This window comes from Canis lupus, chromosome 26 (genome assembly GCF_048164855.1).
Source record: "Canis lupus baileyi chromosome 26, mCanLup2.hap1, whole genome shotgun sequence".
Taxonomy (NCBI): Eukaryota; Metazoa; Chordata; class Mammalia; order Carnivora; family Canidae; genus Canis; species Canis lupus.
The window spans coordinates 20,259,523-20,275,863 of NC_132863.1; the positions used below are offsets into that span (position 1 = coordinate 20,259,523).

General features: G+C 53.3%; 1 protein-coding gene across 5 annotated transcripts; it reads left to right on the plus strand.

Moving 5' to 3' along the window:
- Positions 1 to 11,045: 11,045 nt before the first annotated feature.
- On the plus strand, positions 11,046 to 16,341 carry LZTS3 (leucine zipper tumor suppressor family member 3). Of its 5 annotated transcripts, none has more exons than XM_072800262.1 (4): positions 11,046 to 11,196; positions 11,768 to 12,245; positions 12,565 to 13,428; positions 13,775 to 16,341. In XM_072800262.1, exons 2-4 carry the CDS (start codon positions 11,787 to 11,789, stop codon positions 14,471 to 14,473), a joined length of 2,022 nt encoding a protein of 673 aa, XP_072656363.1. In that variant the 5' UTR covers positions 11,046 to 11,196; positions 11,768 to 11,786; the 3' UTR covers positions 14,474 to 16,341. The 5 variants fall into 5 exon arrangements, with proteins under 5 accessions (XP_072656363.1, XP_072656362.1, XP_072656361.1 ...); XM_072800261.1 differs by having other exon boundaries at positions 11,072 to 11,218; XM_072800260.1 differs by having other exon boundaries at positions 11,118 to 11,259.

Here is a 16,341-nt window from a genome sequence, read left to right on the forward strand (position 1 = left end):
CTAACCTACTGAGCCACCCAGGCACCCCGGGATATGGAATTTTAAAGTATCCTGTCTACATAGACACAAGTTAGTGAGGAGGACATGATTAATCAATCACCATTTTCTTCTTTTATATTATTTTTCAGATTTTCATATTAAGATTATTCTACCTTTATAAAATAAATTAGGGAGCTTTTCATCTTTTCCTGTGATTTAGAATGATTTCTTCATAGATTGGGTAGAACTCAGCTGTAAAACAGTCTAGGGAGAATGCCATTTAAAAGGGTAAACCGGGGATCCCTGGGTGGCTCAGCAGTTTAGCGCCTGCCTTTGGCCCAGGGCGTGATCCTGGAGTCCCGGGATCGCGTTCCGCATCAGGCTCCCGGCATGGAGCCCGCTTCTCCCTCTGCCTGTGTCTCTGCCGATCTCTCTCTCTATGTCTCTCATGAATAAATAAATAAAATCTTTAAAAGAAAAATAAAATAAAAGGGTAAACCTGGGACGCCTGGGTGGCTCAGTGGTTTAGCGCCTGCCTTTGGCCCAGGGCGTGATCCTGGAGTCCCAGGATCAATACCTGCATCGGGCTTCCTGTGTGGAGCCTGCTTCTCCTTCTGCCTGTGTCTCTGCTTGTCTCTCTGTGTCTCTCAGGAATAAATAATAAAAATCTTTTTTAAAAAATAAAAATAAAAGGGTAAACCTTAGGCACCTGGGTGGCTCAGTGATTGAGCATCTGCCTTTGGCTCAGGTCCTGATCCTGGGGTTCTGGGATTGAGTCCCACATCAGGCTCCTGGCGGGGATCCTGCTTCTCCCTCTGCCTGTATCTCTGCCTCTCTGTGTCTCTCATGAATAAATAAAATCTTAAAAAAATAATAATAAAAGGGCAAACCTTAACAATGTTAATTCCTTTTGTAGTTATTGATCTTGCTAAAACCTAATTAAATCACGTTTAAGTACCTTTTTCTACTGGAAGCTTTAGTTGTACAAAAACAAGGAAATAGAGATCCCTGGGTGGCTCAGCGGTTTAGTGCCTGCCTTTGGCCCAGGGCGAGATCCTGGAGAACCAGGATCAGGTCCCACGTTGGGCTCCTAGCATGGAGCCTGCTTCTCCCTCTGCCTGTGTCTCTGCCTCTCTCTCTCTCTCTCTCTCTGTGTCTATCATGAATAAATAAATAAGATCTTTAAAAAAAAAACAACAACAAGGAAATACTGACTAGGAGCTCATTTCATTATAGATAACATGATTGCATCCAGGAAACCTCCACATTTACACTTGGCTTCCTCCCCCATCTCCAAGTCTTTGACTTGAATGTTACTTCCTTACAGAGGCCTTCCACCTCATTCAGAATTGGATCCCCCAACAATCTCCACTTCTTTTAGTATTTGCCACTTTCTAATCCACTATATATTTTACTGTCTCCTCCCACTAGAATGCAAACTCCCACTGGGCAGGGGTTTTTGAGCAGATATTTAATATATTAATAGCTTGCTCTTTCTACATTTTCAGAGCTTATTCACCTGTTTATTCTTCCAGGCAAACTGCATTATCTCTTCATTTTTTTTTTTTTTTACAAAGTAATACATGCTTGTTGTAAAAAAAACGCAAACAGGGGGATCCCTGGGTGGCTCAGCAGTTTGGTGCCTGCCTTTGGCCCAGGGCGCGATTCTGGAGTCCCGGGATCGAGTCCCATGTCAGGCTCCCGGCATGGAGCCTGCTTCTCCCTCCTCCTGTGTCTCTGCCTCTCTCTCTCTCTGTCTATGTCTATCATAAATAAATAAATAAATAAATAAATAAATAAATAAATAAATAAATAAATAACTCTAAAAAAAAAAAACGCAAACATTACAGAACTGCCTAGAATCTTCCACCCTCCTTCCTGCAATCCCACCATCTCAAAGTAGCCACTATTAATAGTTTGATGTTCATTTTTTCACTTTTCTATGCATATACATATTCTTACTAAAATAATAGAAGATGGGGGGATCCCTGGGTGGCGCAGCGGTTTGGTGCCTGCCTTTGGCCCAGGGCACGATCCTGGAGACCCGGGATCAAGTCCCGCATCGAGCTCCCAGTGCATGGAGCCTGCTTCTCCCTCTGCCTGTGTCTCTGCCTCTCTCTCTCTCTGTATGTGACTATCATAAATAAATAAAAATTAAAAAAAAAAAAAGAAGAAGAAGATGGGGTGCCTGGCTGGCTCAGTCAGAACATGTGACTTGGATCTCAGGGTTGCAAGTTTGAGCCCCACATTGGGTGTAAAGATTACTTAAATAAATAAATAAATAAATAAATAAATAAATAAATAAATAAATAAATTTTTAAAGATTATATTTATTTATTCATGAGAGACACAGAGAGAGAGAGAGAGGCAGAGGGAAAAGCAGACTCCATGCAGGGAACCTGACATGGGACTCGATCCTGAGACTCCAGGATCACTCCCTGAGCTGAAGGCAGAAGCTTAACCACTGTGCCATCCAGGCGTCCCATAAAATAAATATTTTTAAAAATATTTTATTTTTTTATTTGAGAGCGAGACAGAAAGCAAGTCGGGATTGGCAGAGGGAAAGGGACAAGCAAGACTGTGCTGAGCACTGAGCCCAACATGGGGCTTAATCTTACAACCTTGAGATCCTGAGCTGAGCTGAAATCAAGAGGCAGATCCTTAACCAACTGAGCCACCCAAGTGCCCCAAAATAAATAAATATTTTAAAAATAAGTAAAATAATAGAGTTTGCATACGTATGATTCTGCTCCTTGGTTTTTCACTTAATGTAGTCATCTTTCTATGTCAATACATAGACACCTTTGCCATTATTTTACATTGCTATTGTTACATTGCACTGGATGCACGGATTAATTTACTCAATATTCCATTAATAGATTGATGTATTTAGGTTTAAATTTTTCTATTACAGTCAGCATGGCAGTCAGCATGGCATATTATGGCAGTGACTTACCTTTGAACATCTGTCATATTACTCATGATGACATTTCTTCCCAGAATGGAATTGCAAAGTCTGGGGATATACACATTTCACATTTTTACATATTGTCCTCCCGAAAGGTTGTACTGATTTATACTCTCAAAAATACTGTGAGTTCCTTTTGCCCTACAGCTTCACCAACATGTGATATCACTTTTTAAGTTGTCAGTCTGATAGACTCTTCCCCCTACTCCCATTTTATTGAAATGATAGATTTGTTTTAATGGCCTTCTCTTTCTCATTGGTGAGGAAGAGTTTCCCACTCTAGGGTTATGGGAAGGGCCAAACACAGCACCTGACCCTGGACAGGTGAGACTGACAGTTTATTAGTCACATATTTTCATAGCTCTGGGAAGGAGGACCCCACAAGCCACCTGGGACCGTCCAGGTGTTGCACTCAGAAATGTAGTGAACAACCAGAAGCTGTGGAGGACAGGCTTTATAGCAGCAAGAGAGTGAGGTGTGCCTGCTATTCCTGCAGGAAATGTGATTGGCTTGTTTGAATGATTCTGAAGGCTGGCAGAGAACTGAAACCTGCTCTGAGATAAGCAGAAACTGCACCTGGTTGATTTGATAAGGAGGATTATTTGGCTAGGGCAATGTTCAGTTAAGCTATTTGAGGCACTCCAGATTTTACCAGATGTCAAGGCCAAAATATTGAATCTTCATTTCAGCAGTTCCTGGTTCATTATGAGGGTTCTTTTTGGGCACTGATTTTTTAGTGACTTTTTGGCAAAAAAATATTGTTAATATTATACTTAAATTCAATTTTGCCATATATTATGACGATTTTTTTTTCTCATTTAACAAAATCATGGACTAATTTCACATACAATAAAACTTTACTTCCTTGAGTTGTATGTAGTAATTTTATCCCCTGAATTGATAAGTATGATTGGTTTGCAGTTTTCTTTTTTTATGCTATCTTTATTAGGAATTGGCATAAGGAGAATTGTAGCTTCATAAAGTGAAATAGCTTTCTAATTTTTCTGGGCTATAATACCGATTTGCAGAGTAAGGATTATCTGTTCACTGAAAGTTTGAGAGAATTCTCCCATTAAACCATCTGAGCCCAGAGCCTTTCTTGAATATATTTCTTAGATAATGTTTTCAACGTCGTTCTTACTTTTTAAATTTTATTTCCCAGAAAATGGTCCACTTTATCAGGGCTTTCATATGCATTAGAACAGAGTCAGCTATGGTATTCCCTTATTTTCCTATTCTCAAAATGTTAAACCACATCCTCTATGAAATAGGAATAGAAAACTAAAAAGAGATTAAGTGAAACCAAGACAGAGGTGGAGTGGAAATTGGCTAAAATCAAAGGAAGATAAAACAAGCAGAATTAAATATCTTATTGGAGAAAACAAAGAGTACCCTTGACTCTGAAGAAAATTAAATCTGTGATGTTGGAGAAAAACATAAGATACTCTCCCAAGATGCAGAGAAAAAGGAGGAAGAGATTTCAATGACAACATTGATCTAATGTGATAATTTTAGGGGAGAAAAAAACACCAAATCAACCCTGTTCACAGAATGGACAGGAACATATTAGAATTTGTTAGAAACTTTCGTAAGCTGAAAAGACCACTCAAGAATTCTGTAAACTATCAAGCCACAAAGACGTATTAGTATGTAAAGACAGTAAAAAGGCATTCTTACTAGGGCAAAGGCCTAGGAAAAAAACATTCAGGAGCCCTCCCTGAAATCACCAGTAAAATGAGAGATGGGTCCGAATGAGAAAAAAATGAGAGCATAGAAAACTGGCAGTGACATTGATACCAATTAAAGAGTTGGCAAAAGCCAAAGATAATGATTGAAAAACAGGATTTTGTGGCTTGAAAAAAAGTGTAAACAAAACTGGGTCTATCATCCTATAAAAATAGGTGTGAGGGCAGCAGGCCTAGAGATAGAAAAGCACATTAAAATTTTCGTTACAGGGATCCCTGGGTGGCTCAGCGGTTTAGCACCTGTCTTTGGCCGAGGGCGTGATCCTGGGACCCCGGGATCGGGTCCCCTGTCGGGCTCCTGGCATGGAGCCTGTCTCTCCCTCTGCCAGTGCCTTTGCCTCTCTCTCTCTATGTCTATCACAAATAAATAAAATATCTTAAAAAAAAATTTCGTTACATAAAATGGAATATAAAAATGAATGAGTTGTCATTGACTTTAATGATTTGTGAAATAAAAATTATTTTTACTTTATAAACTCAAAAGCAACCGCCAGGCTTTCTATCTTGCAGACTACTATAGAAGATAAAAGCAAATATGGAAAAAATCCAGAAAACAGCAAGAAATATATACTATAAAATAGGACGACTGATGACCAAACAAATTAGCAATGACCAAATTATAGCAATGATACAATGGGTTAAATCCCAGCTGGAGTGGAGGCGCAGAAGTTTTTAGGACTGACCCTTTGTGCCTCCAGCTTTTTTTAACGCTGAACCCTAGGCCTGGTTTGCTTCCCCGCAATATTCGTGGTATTCTAGGCTAAGACCTCCAGCCCGAGCCGGCTTCCTCCCGGCAGTCCTCCCGGGCCAACCGGGGCGGAATGAGCATTGACGGTACAGAATGAAGCACGCGCGTGCAAAACTGGTGCTCTGGGTGAGGGACGAAGTCCTCACCTCACCTCCTCTCACCCTCGGTTGCAGCGTGGGAGTCGGGGCCGGGTCTCGTGCAGGTGTGGGGCACGGGGTGAAAGCACTCACACCTTGCTGGGTTATATGTACATCTTTCCTTCGTCGCCTTCCTTTTCCTCCCGGACAGTGAGCCTCCGCAAGCAGCAAGTTTCAGACCGGCTCTCTTTACTGCCAGACTGAGTCACGGCTCCTCCAAGCCTCTAACACACCTGCCTGCGGTCCCCGCGCTCGCGCGGGTCTTCGCTCCGCGGTGTCGGATACCCACGGGAGGGCTCGCCCCGCCCCCACCTTGCAGACTTGCAGTCTCACGGCGTCCGCTGGGAGGCCGCGTCCGGAAGAGCTGGAGCGGGAGAGGAATGAGGCTCGGGGTCGGCATCGCGAGCCCCTTCCCCAAACCGGAGGGGCTCCTCCCAATGGCCAAAGAAGAGGCGGAGGGTGCGGTCCCACTGGATTTGTTAGAGATTAGAGCCTGGGGGCCGAACCCAAGGGGCTTGGGAGAGTAAGCGGCGACGAGCAGAGGGGCTCCGGCCGACCTACGGAGCCCTGGAGAAGGTGAAATAGAGGGGTCCCACGCGTGAACCGGGGCGCAGCTACAAAGGGGTTAAGACACTGCGCCCCGCCCCAGCCTGGGGATTGGCGGCCCCGGGGGGCGTGGCCGGGGGGCGGGCCCGCGTTTGCCGCAGCCGCGGGTGGGCGGGGCCCGGGCGGGGAGCGGGAGGGGCGCGGAGCGGAGCCGGGCCCGCGCCGCGCGCCCCGCCGGGCGGGCTTCGGGCTGCGCCAGCGAGCCGGGCCGGTGGCGGCCGCGCCGAGGACCCCGCACTGGACCCTGAGGTAGCGAGTAAGTGAGGCCGGCCGACCGCGGCACCCCTCCCGGCTCCGACCTGTCGCCGTGCCCGCTGCACCGCGGTGTTCGTCCTGCCGGACCCGGAGCTGGGGAGGGGGCGCGTCCCGCTGCTGGGGTCCCGGGGCGGGGGAGGGGAGTGGAGATAAGGCCGATGATGTCATGGATGCTTCACCAGGCCTGGGGGGAGGTGGCGGCCGGAGGGGGTGCGGCCGGGATTATGTCACCTCTTCCCTCTGCGCCCCGCCCCCCGGGGCCACACGCGCTGGTAGGGAGCAAGGGAAGGTGCTTGAGGGGTTTCCTGCACCACAGAGACCCTTGGGCACCTCCTCGGGACAGCCTATGGCCGGGGTCTCTATCTTGTTGGCGCTGCGGGCCGTGGACTGCTGGTGAATGGCGAACACCCCCACTCCCCTGCGCGGAAGCTCGTGTGTGCGCGCGTGTGTGTGCTGGGGTGGGGGGGGCGCTGTCAGCCCCCTCAGTCCTTAAAACACCAGCTTCACCAGAGCCAGAATTTAGGAGATGGTTCTCTTCCCCCGTTTACACCAAGGGAAGGTGGATCTCTCCTCACACATCCCAACCAAGAAGTTCTGAAGACCTCTGCACCCCCAAAGCCCTACAGTGCCCCCAATCCCCATTCACCCTCAGTCCTTCCCAGAAGCCCTTCCTGATTTTCCTGTCCGGATTCATTGCCTCTTTGCATTGCTCATAACTAGCGTTCCCATGGCACTCTCTCTGCATCTCCTCGGGGTCAGGGCCCAGAGACCCTCAGGACTCTGCCATCTGTGCCCCAGGAGCATCCCCAGGCCAGCCCCTGGGGAAGCCTCAGAGTGCAATCTCCCTGGAGTAGCCTGAGCCAAGTGCTCCAAGGCCCCTGCTCCCCAGGGGCGATCGGGGATGCTGTCCTGGGAGGCAGCATTTGGATTGGTCCTTGAAGGATGCAGGGTGGACATAGCTGGGAAGAGATTTTCTGTGGAGTGGAAAGGATCTCGGGTCAGGAGAAATAGGATGGGCAGCGGGAGATGTCTTGGAGGCTCTGCTGCAAGCTCTGCTCTGGTTCTGGAGATTGAGAGAAATGCCAGGCCTTTTACCCATAATACATTGACTTCTTAAGATTCCTGTAAGGTAGGTGTGAGAACCTGAGGTGAAATAACCGGCATGCATTCACCCCTAATCAGTTCAGCTGGGCTTTACACTTGAGCTGATGCCTCTAGAACTCTCTTCGACTGTTCTTGGTGTTGCTCATGGAAGAATTTGGGCAGAGCAGAGACAAGATCATCTTTGCCCTTTAGAAAGAGTCCCTTAGCAGCTGGGTGTGGGAGGGAGTGCAGGAGGGGAAAGGCCAGTGAGAAGCCCCCAGCAAGGGTGCTGGCAAGAGGGGCTACTGAAAGCTTTAGGGGACAGATGGGCTGGTATAGGGGCCTCTGAGACCACAAGAGAAGGGTAGAGTGTTTTTAGCTTTGAGAGGGACACAGATAGGGAGGAGTGGAGTGTCACAGTGGATTGGAGAGATGTCCTCATGTACAGCCCACATACAGTTCATTTGACCCCTTTGTGACCATCAGTACTATGCATAAAGTCCCAGGCACTGAAGGCTGATGGCACAGAGATAGAAGCAGAGTTGGGCAACAGGCAGTCATCCCCAGTTATTGAGCTGATGCCTTGAGGCTGCCTATACAGACCATGCTCAGCTACAGTGAGCCAGTTCAGGACTAACCCATCCAGGAAGCTCAAACCCCTGGGGTCAGGTTCTGCCTATCAGGGAAACAAATGCCCCTCTTTGTCCTGCCAGCTCCCTGCTGGGGTTTTGAGAAAGCTGCAGCAGCCCAAACTCAGGAGAGGCAAGGGGCAGAGAACACTTGCATAGGGTTTATCATGACAGGTTACAATTATGGCAAGAGACTCTTTGGGGAATGAGGCTCTAGGGAGAGCTGCTGTGGGTTGACAGTCAAGGATTCCCCAGGTAGAGAAGGAGATGGTCCCAGGAGACAGTCCTGGGAACACTTCATTTCCATCTAAGACTCTGGGCATTGAACTTGTCTGGGGACCACACACATTCCAGGGAAACAGTGGGGCAGAGTGCCATATAACTAGCCTCAACCTATGGTCAGATCCTCTTTTCCTGGATCACAGAGAAGGTAGTACGGCATGTTTGTACAGACCTACATATCATAAAGCATCCTCCCAAACACTATCCCCTGTCACTCTCAATGATCAACACAATCACTCTTGAGGTTTGCTCCTGCCCACATCCAGACATCTCTGGTGGAGCCCCCTCGCCTCTCTATCTCTCATCTCACTATTGGCGCCTTCCTTCAGCAGAGCAACATACTCAGGTTTCTACCATGCTTAATATAAAATTTAAAAAGAGCCTTTGGATCCCAAACCACTTTAAATCACTGCCTTCTCTTTCACGAGGATACTCTCCCATCTTTCTCTCCAGACTCATCAACTCTTGTAGTCTGGCTTTGCCATGCACCACTTTTCTGAAACCATTCTCTCATAGACACCAGTGAGGTTTCCACCTGCCAAATCTACTGGGAGTTGCTCCCACATTCTTGAAGCCCCCCAGCTTGTTCTGCAGGACTGGCCACCTTCTGGGCTGCTTCTTTCATCCACACTGCCCCAGGCTCTTGGGGATCTGCCACCTTAGCTTGATGCTGGGCTCCAGCCACACTGCCCTTGAATGCTGACCACCCCAATCTCTTTCTGCTCCAGTATATAAGTGAGATCTCTGTCTGGTCTTTCCCAAAGTATCTGTTTTCCCCAGATATTCTCCCCCTCTTTTGTTAAGGAAGTCACACACCCTGGTTCCCCATCTGGGACTCCTCCCTTGCCCTCACTTCTGAACCCCATCTTTGTGTTTTGTCACTTCTTCCTCCCAGACCCTGCCCAGGCCTTCCCACTGGTTTCAAGCCTCAGGCCACTCAGCCTTCATCCTCCTAGTCCCCAGCTGCTCCCTACGCTGTACCCAGGGATGCTGAGAAAAGGGTCCTGCTTAGGGTGAGAGGGGGATTTTTGAATTGCAGGGTAGCTGGGCTCAAGAATGTGGGGAGCAGAGGCAGAGCAGAGACTGGAGTGAGGCCTGAGAGGCACTAGAGCACCAGAGGTAAGGAGGTACTGGCTCTTAGGGTCCTGCACTTGCTGACACTGCACTGAAATGCCAGCACCACCTGCCTCGCTTGCCTCACCCTAGTCTCAGCCCTGCATTCGAGGACGATTGGGTCAAGGGAAGAAGGTGGTAAAGTGCTGTTCTCCACCCCTTGGAAGGGGGATGGACAGATGCTGAGGGAATGGAATTTTACAAAGGCAGTGAGGACTGGCTTGGTGGTGAACTTTCCAACCACTTAGGGCTGTAATTCCAGGTGTGGTGGCCAAAAGATTCCTGAAGGGTAAGAGTTTTGTCAGGTTCCCCTGATCCGGGGCCTAATAGGAAGGACTCGGCATCAGAATGGGCATCTGGGTAGAAGACAGTCTGAGGGCACTCAAGGGGCATGGGGTGCCACTTGAACCCCTTCACCTTGGTAGAGAAGAAGGGCTCCTTGCCTGGTTTCTCTCTCTCTCTCTCTCTCTCTCGCTCTCTCTTTTTAATTTTATTTATTTATTCATGAGAGAGACAGGGACATAGGCAGAGAGAGAAGCTGGCTCCATGCAGGAAGCCCGATGTGGGACTCGATCCTGGGACTCGATCCTGGGACTCCAGGATCACGCCCTCAGCCGAAGGCAGACAGGTTTAACCCCTGAGCCACCCAGGCGTCCCATCCTTGCCTGGTTTCTCATGGGAGTAGAAGGCAAAAGCTTGAAGGGTGCCCCTACCACCGCTGGCAGACGTATTCGAGGGTCTACATGCGCGGCAGACACTGCCTGGTGCCTTTGCCCCGCTAGATTATGCAGATCTCTAGGGCAGGTGTTCCCCGGTGTTGAGACAAAGGAACCAGGAAGCAGGGCCTCCCTGAACACAGGTAACCCGAGGCCCTGTCGCCGTGCTTGCGTTCCCCCCCGCCCCCCCTCCCGCTCTTGTGGGCTGGCCTTGGGGAAGGGGGGCGCACGCTCTCGGAAGGGCTCGGAGGACTTCACGGTTCAAGGTCCAAAGGGAAGGTGGGGGAGAGGGAATAATCCAGGAAGTCTTCCCGGTGGCAGTGAGTGCTTGGAGGGGATCAGAGGCGCGGAATCCCCTGCGGGCGCCGCCGGGCGCGGAAGCCCCGCCCCTCCCCCCGCCCACCTGTGGGACACGCTGGAGCCGAGGGAGGCTCCGCCAGCGCCCGCACCTTGCGGGCGCCCGCCCCGGCCTCAGACTGCCGCCGAAGCTTCTGCGGAGGCACCGGCCGTGGGGAAGGGGCTTCTGGTGAGGCCGCGTTGGGAAGACATCGGGAAGGTCCCCTCGCAACGCGCTACGGCCACGGTCCCCGGCCGTCCGCTGAGGGCGGGGCGAGCCCGAGGTGGTGCCCACGTGCGACCCAGGGGCGCACACCGGTGGCACCTCCCGCCCACCCCCCACCGAGACCCCAGTATCTTCCCGTGCCCGCCGCCTCGGGGTGCCTGGCACATGGCAGCCCCACGAGGTAGGTCCTTCATTCCTCCCATTTCGCAGAGGAGGACACTGCAGTCCAGGATGGCTCAGCCGGCCCGTCCAAAGTCGCACAGCTGCTTCGGGCCGAGCCCCGACTGCAAGAGTGAGGCACATGGCCCCTGCAGACCAGGCCTCGGAGGGTCCCAGGCTTGAGGACCCGTCGGCCACCCACCCCCGTGGAAAGGCAAGGAGAGGAGCCTGCGCTGGTAGTGAGCCTCCACTTCTGCCCTTGACTGCGACACCCTAGGTTAGGGCGGGAAGGACCCCTGCTCACAGGTTTCGGTGAGGGGTGGGTTCTCTCCTTCCCTTAGTTTCTGAGGTACCCTACTGAGCTCAAGTATTGTTGTACCCTTCCAACCCCATCTCCCCAGCCCACAAGGGTGGGTTATAGGCATCCAGACCCAAGGTGAAGAAAACCTGAGTTTTGGGGGTTACAGTGAAGAATCGGGGCTCATGGTGGAGGTGAGGTTGAGGCAGGAGCTGAGGAGTGGAATGTTGAACTGAGCAAAACTGGGAGGGTATGTGCATGGTGCCTTGGGCTCCATCAGGTGGGCCACAGGTGCCCCATTACCAAGCTGTCACTGTAACTTACCCCAGCCCCATTCCTTCATCCTGGGTGTCTGGGAACTCTTGTACCCACTGAAGGGAAGGGGGCACAGAAGGGCAGGGTGCAAGTGGCGCTGAGGCTGACTCGGCTGGGATGGTGGGAGTGGGGGTGGGGCTGACCCATCTTTGCCTTCCACCTATGCCTACAGTGTCCCCCCTGGCTTAGTCATGGCGAAGCTGGAGACACTGCCTGTGCGCGCTGACCCAGGGCGGGATCCTCTCCTGGCCTTTGCCCCTCGGCCTTCTGAGCTCGGACCCCCAGACCCTCGCCTGGCCATGGGCAGTGTGGGCAGTGGGGTAGCCCACGCCCAGGAGTTCGCCATGAAGAGTGTGGGCACCCGCACAGGGGGTGGAGGCAGCCAGGGCAGTTTCCCTGGCTCACGCAGCAGCGGGGGTGGAGCCGGCAGGGAGAGGCCAAGCCGCTATCCCTCAGAAGACAAGGCTCTCGCCAACTCCCTCTACCTCAACGGCGAGCTGCGGGGCAGTGACCACACTGATGTCTGCGGCAATGTGGTGGGCAGCAGTGGTGGCAGTAGCAGCAGCGGTGGCAGTGACAAGGCCCCACCACAGTATCGTGAGCCCAGCCATCCACCTAAGCTCTTGGCCACCTCTGGCAAACTAGACCAGGTCAGTACCCAGGGCATTTTTCTGAGGGGTGGGGGGAGCGAAATCCAGAGAGGAAGGTATAGTGGATCCTGGAGGCTGGGTTGTAGGGGCCGGAATTGAGGTTGGGCTGGGGAGCCCTGGGGTGGGATGTTAGGGGTCAAGTCTAACTGGTGGTTCCAGAGCAGAGACTTGGCTTTTGGGTGCCATGAGGTGGAAACCCAGCTGGGAGGGACTTCCAGGATTATGAGGCTGAACGTATCTTGGCCAGAGGGAAGAGGCTGGAGCCAAGACTAAGGCCCCATTCTGATGCCCACTCCTTCTTGCTTGCTTTTTTACTCAGTGCTCAGAGCCGCTAGTTAGGCCTTCGGCCTTCAAACCTGTTGTACCCAAGAACTTCCACTCCATGCAGAACCTGTGCCCCCCGCAGACCAATGGTACTCCTGAGGGACGACAGGGTCCTGGTGGTCTCAAGGGTGGACTGGACAAGTCTCGGACCATGACCCCAGCAGGTGGGGGTGGGGGTGGCCTCTCAGACTCAGGCCGGAACTCACTCACGAGCCTGCCCACCTACAGCTCCAGCTATAGCCAGCACCTGGCGCCCCTCAGTGCCTCCACCAGCCACATCAACCGCATTGGCACTGCCAGCTATGGTAGTGGCAGCGGCGGCAGCAGCGGTGGTGGTTCGGGCTACCAGGACCTGGGGACCTCTGACAGTGGGCGGGCCTCCAGCAAGAGTGGGTCGTCCTCCTCCATGGGGCGGCCGGGCCATCTGGGATCGGGGGAGGGAGGAGGTGGAGGCCTGCCGTTCGCGGCCTGCTCACCACCCTCGCCCAGTGCTCTGATCCAGGAGCTAGAGGAGCGGCTGTGGGAGAAGGAGCAGGAGGTGGCAGCTCTGCGGCGTAGCCTGGAGCAGAGCGAGGCAGCGGTGGCCCAGGTGCTGGAGGAGCGGCAGAAGGCGTGGGAGCGAGAGCTGGCCGAGCTGCGCCAGGGCTGCAGCGGGAAGCTGCAGCAGGTGGCCCGCCGTGCCCAGCGTGCCCAGCAGGGCCTACAGCTGCAGGTGCTGCGGCTGCAGCAGGACAAGAAGCAGCTGCAGGAGGAGGCAGCTCGGCTGATGCGGCAGCGGGAAGAGCTTGAGGACAAGGTGGCCGCCTGCCAGAAGGAGCAGGCTGACTTCCTGCCCCGGATGGAGGAAACTAAGTGGGAGGTGCGGGCAGGGGGCTTGGGCTTTCCCCCTGAGTCTCCTTCCTTCTGTCTGTCACTCTGGAGAAACCCAGAGCAGTGGCCCACGTCTCAAGGGTCATGAAGGGGAGGGGGACAAAGGTGATTAGGAGGGTCCGTGAGGATAGGAGTGGCCCTGGGCTGTGTGAGATTAGCCAGCCAGGTGTGCCCTGAGTCCAGGGAGGAGGGCCCTTTGTGTCATTGCTGCATGTTCCATGAGCTAACCCTGCGTCAAGGGCCACTCAGTGCCTCGAGCTGGATGCAGGGGCAAGGGTGATGGCCAGTAGGGCTCTGTTGTGACCCCGGTCCTCTTCGCCCCTGCCCCTGCCCAGGTGTGCCAGAAGGCGGGGGAGATCTCCCTCCTGAAGCAGCAGCTGAAGGACTCGCAGGCCGATGTGTCCCAGAAGCTGAGTGAGATCGTGGGGCTGCGCTCGCAGCTGCGGGAGGGCCGGGCTTCGCTGCGGGAGAAGGAGGAGCAGCTGCTCAGTCTGAGGGACTCCTTCGGCAGCAAGCAGGCCAGCCTGGAGCTGAGTGAGGCCGAACTGCCCGCGGCCTGCCTCAAGCCGGCTCTGACGCCCGTAGACCCGGCGGAGCCCCAGGATGCCCTGGCCACATGCGAGAGCGACGAGGCCAAGATGCGCCGGCAGGCCGGGGTGGCGGCCGCCGCCTCGCTGGTGTCCTTGGACGGGGAGGTGGATGCTGGTGGGGATAGCGGGACGCGGGCCCTGCGGCGGGAGGTGGGGCGGCTGCAGGCCGAGCTGGCTGCCGAGCGGCGAGCCCGGGAGCGCCAGGGGGCCAGCTTCGCAGAGGAGCGCCGCGTGTGGCTGGAGGAGAAGGAGAAGGTCATCGAGTACCAGAAGCAGCTGCAGCTGAGTTACGTGGAGATGTACCAGCGCAACCAGCAGCTGGAGCGGCGGCTTCGGGAGCGTGGGGCAGCGGGGGGTGCTAGCACACCCACCCCCCAACACGGCGAGGAGAAGAAAGCCTGGACGCCCTCCCGCCTCGAGCGCATTGAGTCCACAGAAATCTGATCCCCTACCTGGGCACGTGGCCTTTTGACAAATGTCCTGTCAAAGGCCAGAGTCCCCCGTGTCCCCTCCCTGCCATCCTTCTTCCCCATGTCCCCTATGTCCCCAGACCAAAGAAGTTCTCAAAGCAGCTGTGACCAGGTTCCTCCCCTTCCCAGACTGGGTGCCCTTCGGGCTTTACCACTGACCCTCTGGGCAGCCCACTTGGACCCTCCTCCCAAGGAGGGGATAGAAGGAGGCAGAGTGAGTGCAGGTTGAAGGGCCCAGGAAGCAGGGGAGCACATGCTCCCTGTCTTGGCACTGCTTTGTTGGAGATGGGAGGTGGCAGGCCTGCAGTGCCATGAGGTGTCCCAGCCCCTTGGTAGGTCTGGGCTGCTACTGTTGGCCATCCTGGTGCCCAGTGACACTTTCTGTGGTCACCTCAAGGCCACGTAGTGAGGGGGCCTGCATGGGGTCTGCCGAAGCTGACAGACCTTGGGCTCCTGGCCTCTCTACTTCCTGCCCTGTTATCCTTCCCTGGGCAGATTGGCAGGACAAGTGAGAGCAGATGGCCTGTATGTGGTTGAGAGGGCTACCTGCCCAGCCCCTCCCCCCCTCAAGGTCTCTTGGGCTGAGGCCTCAGAGCCTGGCGTGGTCCTGCGTGTATGTCCATATGTGCGAATCGGGCCTGAGGGAGGGCTGGAGGTGGAGACTCAGTGCCCAAGAAAGATCTGCCCTCCTGTTCTTGAGAGGGGTCACCTGGAGGCTTTTTAGCTCTACCGCACCCTTTTGGCCAGGATCCCATAGGGTGGTAGCCCCATCTGCTTGGCTCACCCCACACCCAGGGCCGCTGTCCGGCTCTAACTACAGCTATTAAGTGCTACCTGCCTCTCAGGCACTCCCCTCACCCAGTTTCTGAGGTCATATGAGTGTCTGTGATGTCTTCCTGTGTCTTCTCCCACTTGATTCCCCCAGCCTCCCTCTGCTTTCACGCTCAGAACATCATCGTCCTAGGCCGCCTCTTTCCCAAAACCTCACCTTTTCTTCCAGTAGAAAATTCTGCTTGATCTTTGGTGCACTGCCCACTTCCAAGCTCCAATGGGCCCAAGCCTGAGCCAGAGGCCTTTGTTTTGGGGGGCAAGGGGAGATGGTTGTGATTGCCCTTGAAGGACAAGGCTGACCTGAGAGGAACACTGACCCCTGAGTTCCCAGGACCCCAAGGTAGCCCAGGGTTTGCCTAGGGTAGGCCTGGCATGGCCATCAGTGGGGGGTCGGGACAGCACTGTCACTTCCCTCCTCCTCTTGGCATCCTCTATCTCCCTAAGATAGGAAGGGAAAGGCAAATTTCTAATTCACCAGCAATAAAAATTAGAGGAGGCTTGGCCCTCAGCCCTTGTATTTCTCTCTTTTCAGTCTCTTCCTCCCACCCCCAAGACTGGGTTTGGAGGGCAGGGTGGAGAGAGCTGGCAACTACTGTGAGCAAGTTCCCCAATCCCTGACCAGCCTCCTCCCATGACTGGTGACTGTTTAATGAGCTGTGCATCCCCCACAAAAACAAGAGCGCCCCTCTGTGTGGCCTCTATCCTTCTGCACAGCCCCTTCCCGGTGACCCTCACCAGATCTCTGAGCTGGGTGGGGGGCCATCTGGTAATCACTGCCTGTTCCACTCACCCCTCACTGCACCTGTCCCAGAACCTGGGCCTGGGCCAGGGGCAGGAGGAAGAGAAGGCATTAGTAGGAAAAAAATAATAGAAAAATATGAACAGACTCAGCTTTGGGACTTCCAACCACAAAAGAAATTATATATAAATATATATAAATATATATCTCTACCATATGTGATGAAAAGACTTCGTTTTCTTTTCCCAAAGAAATAAAATGGAGAAAGCCTC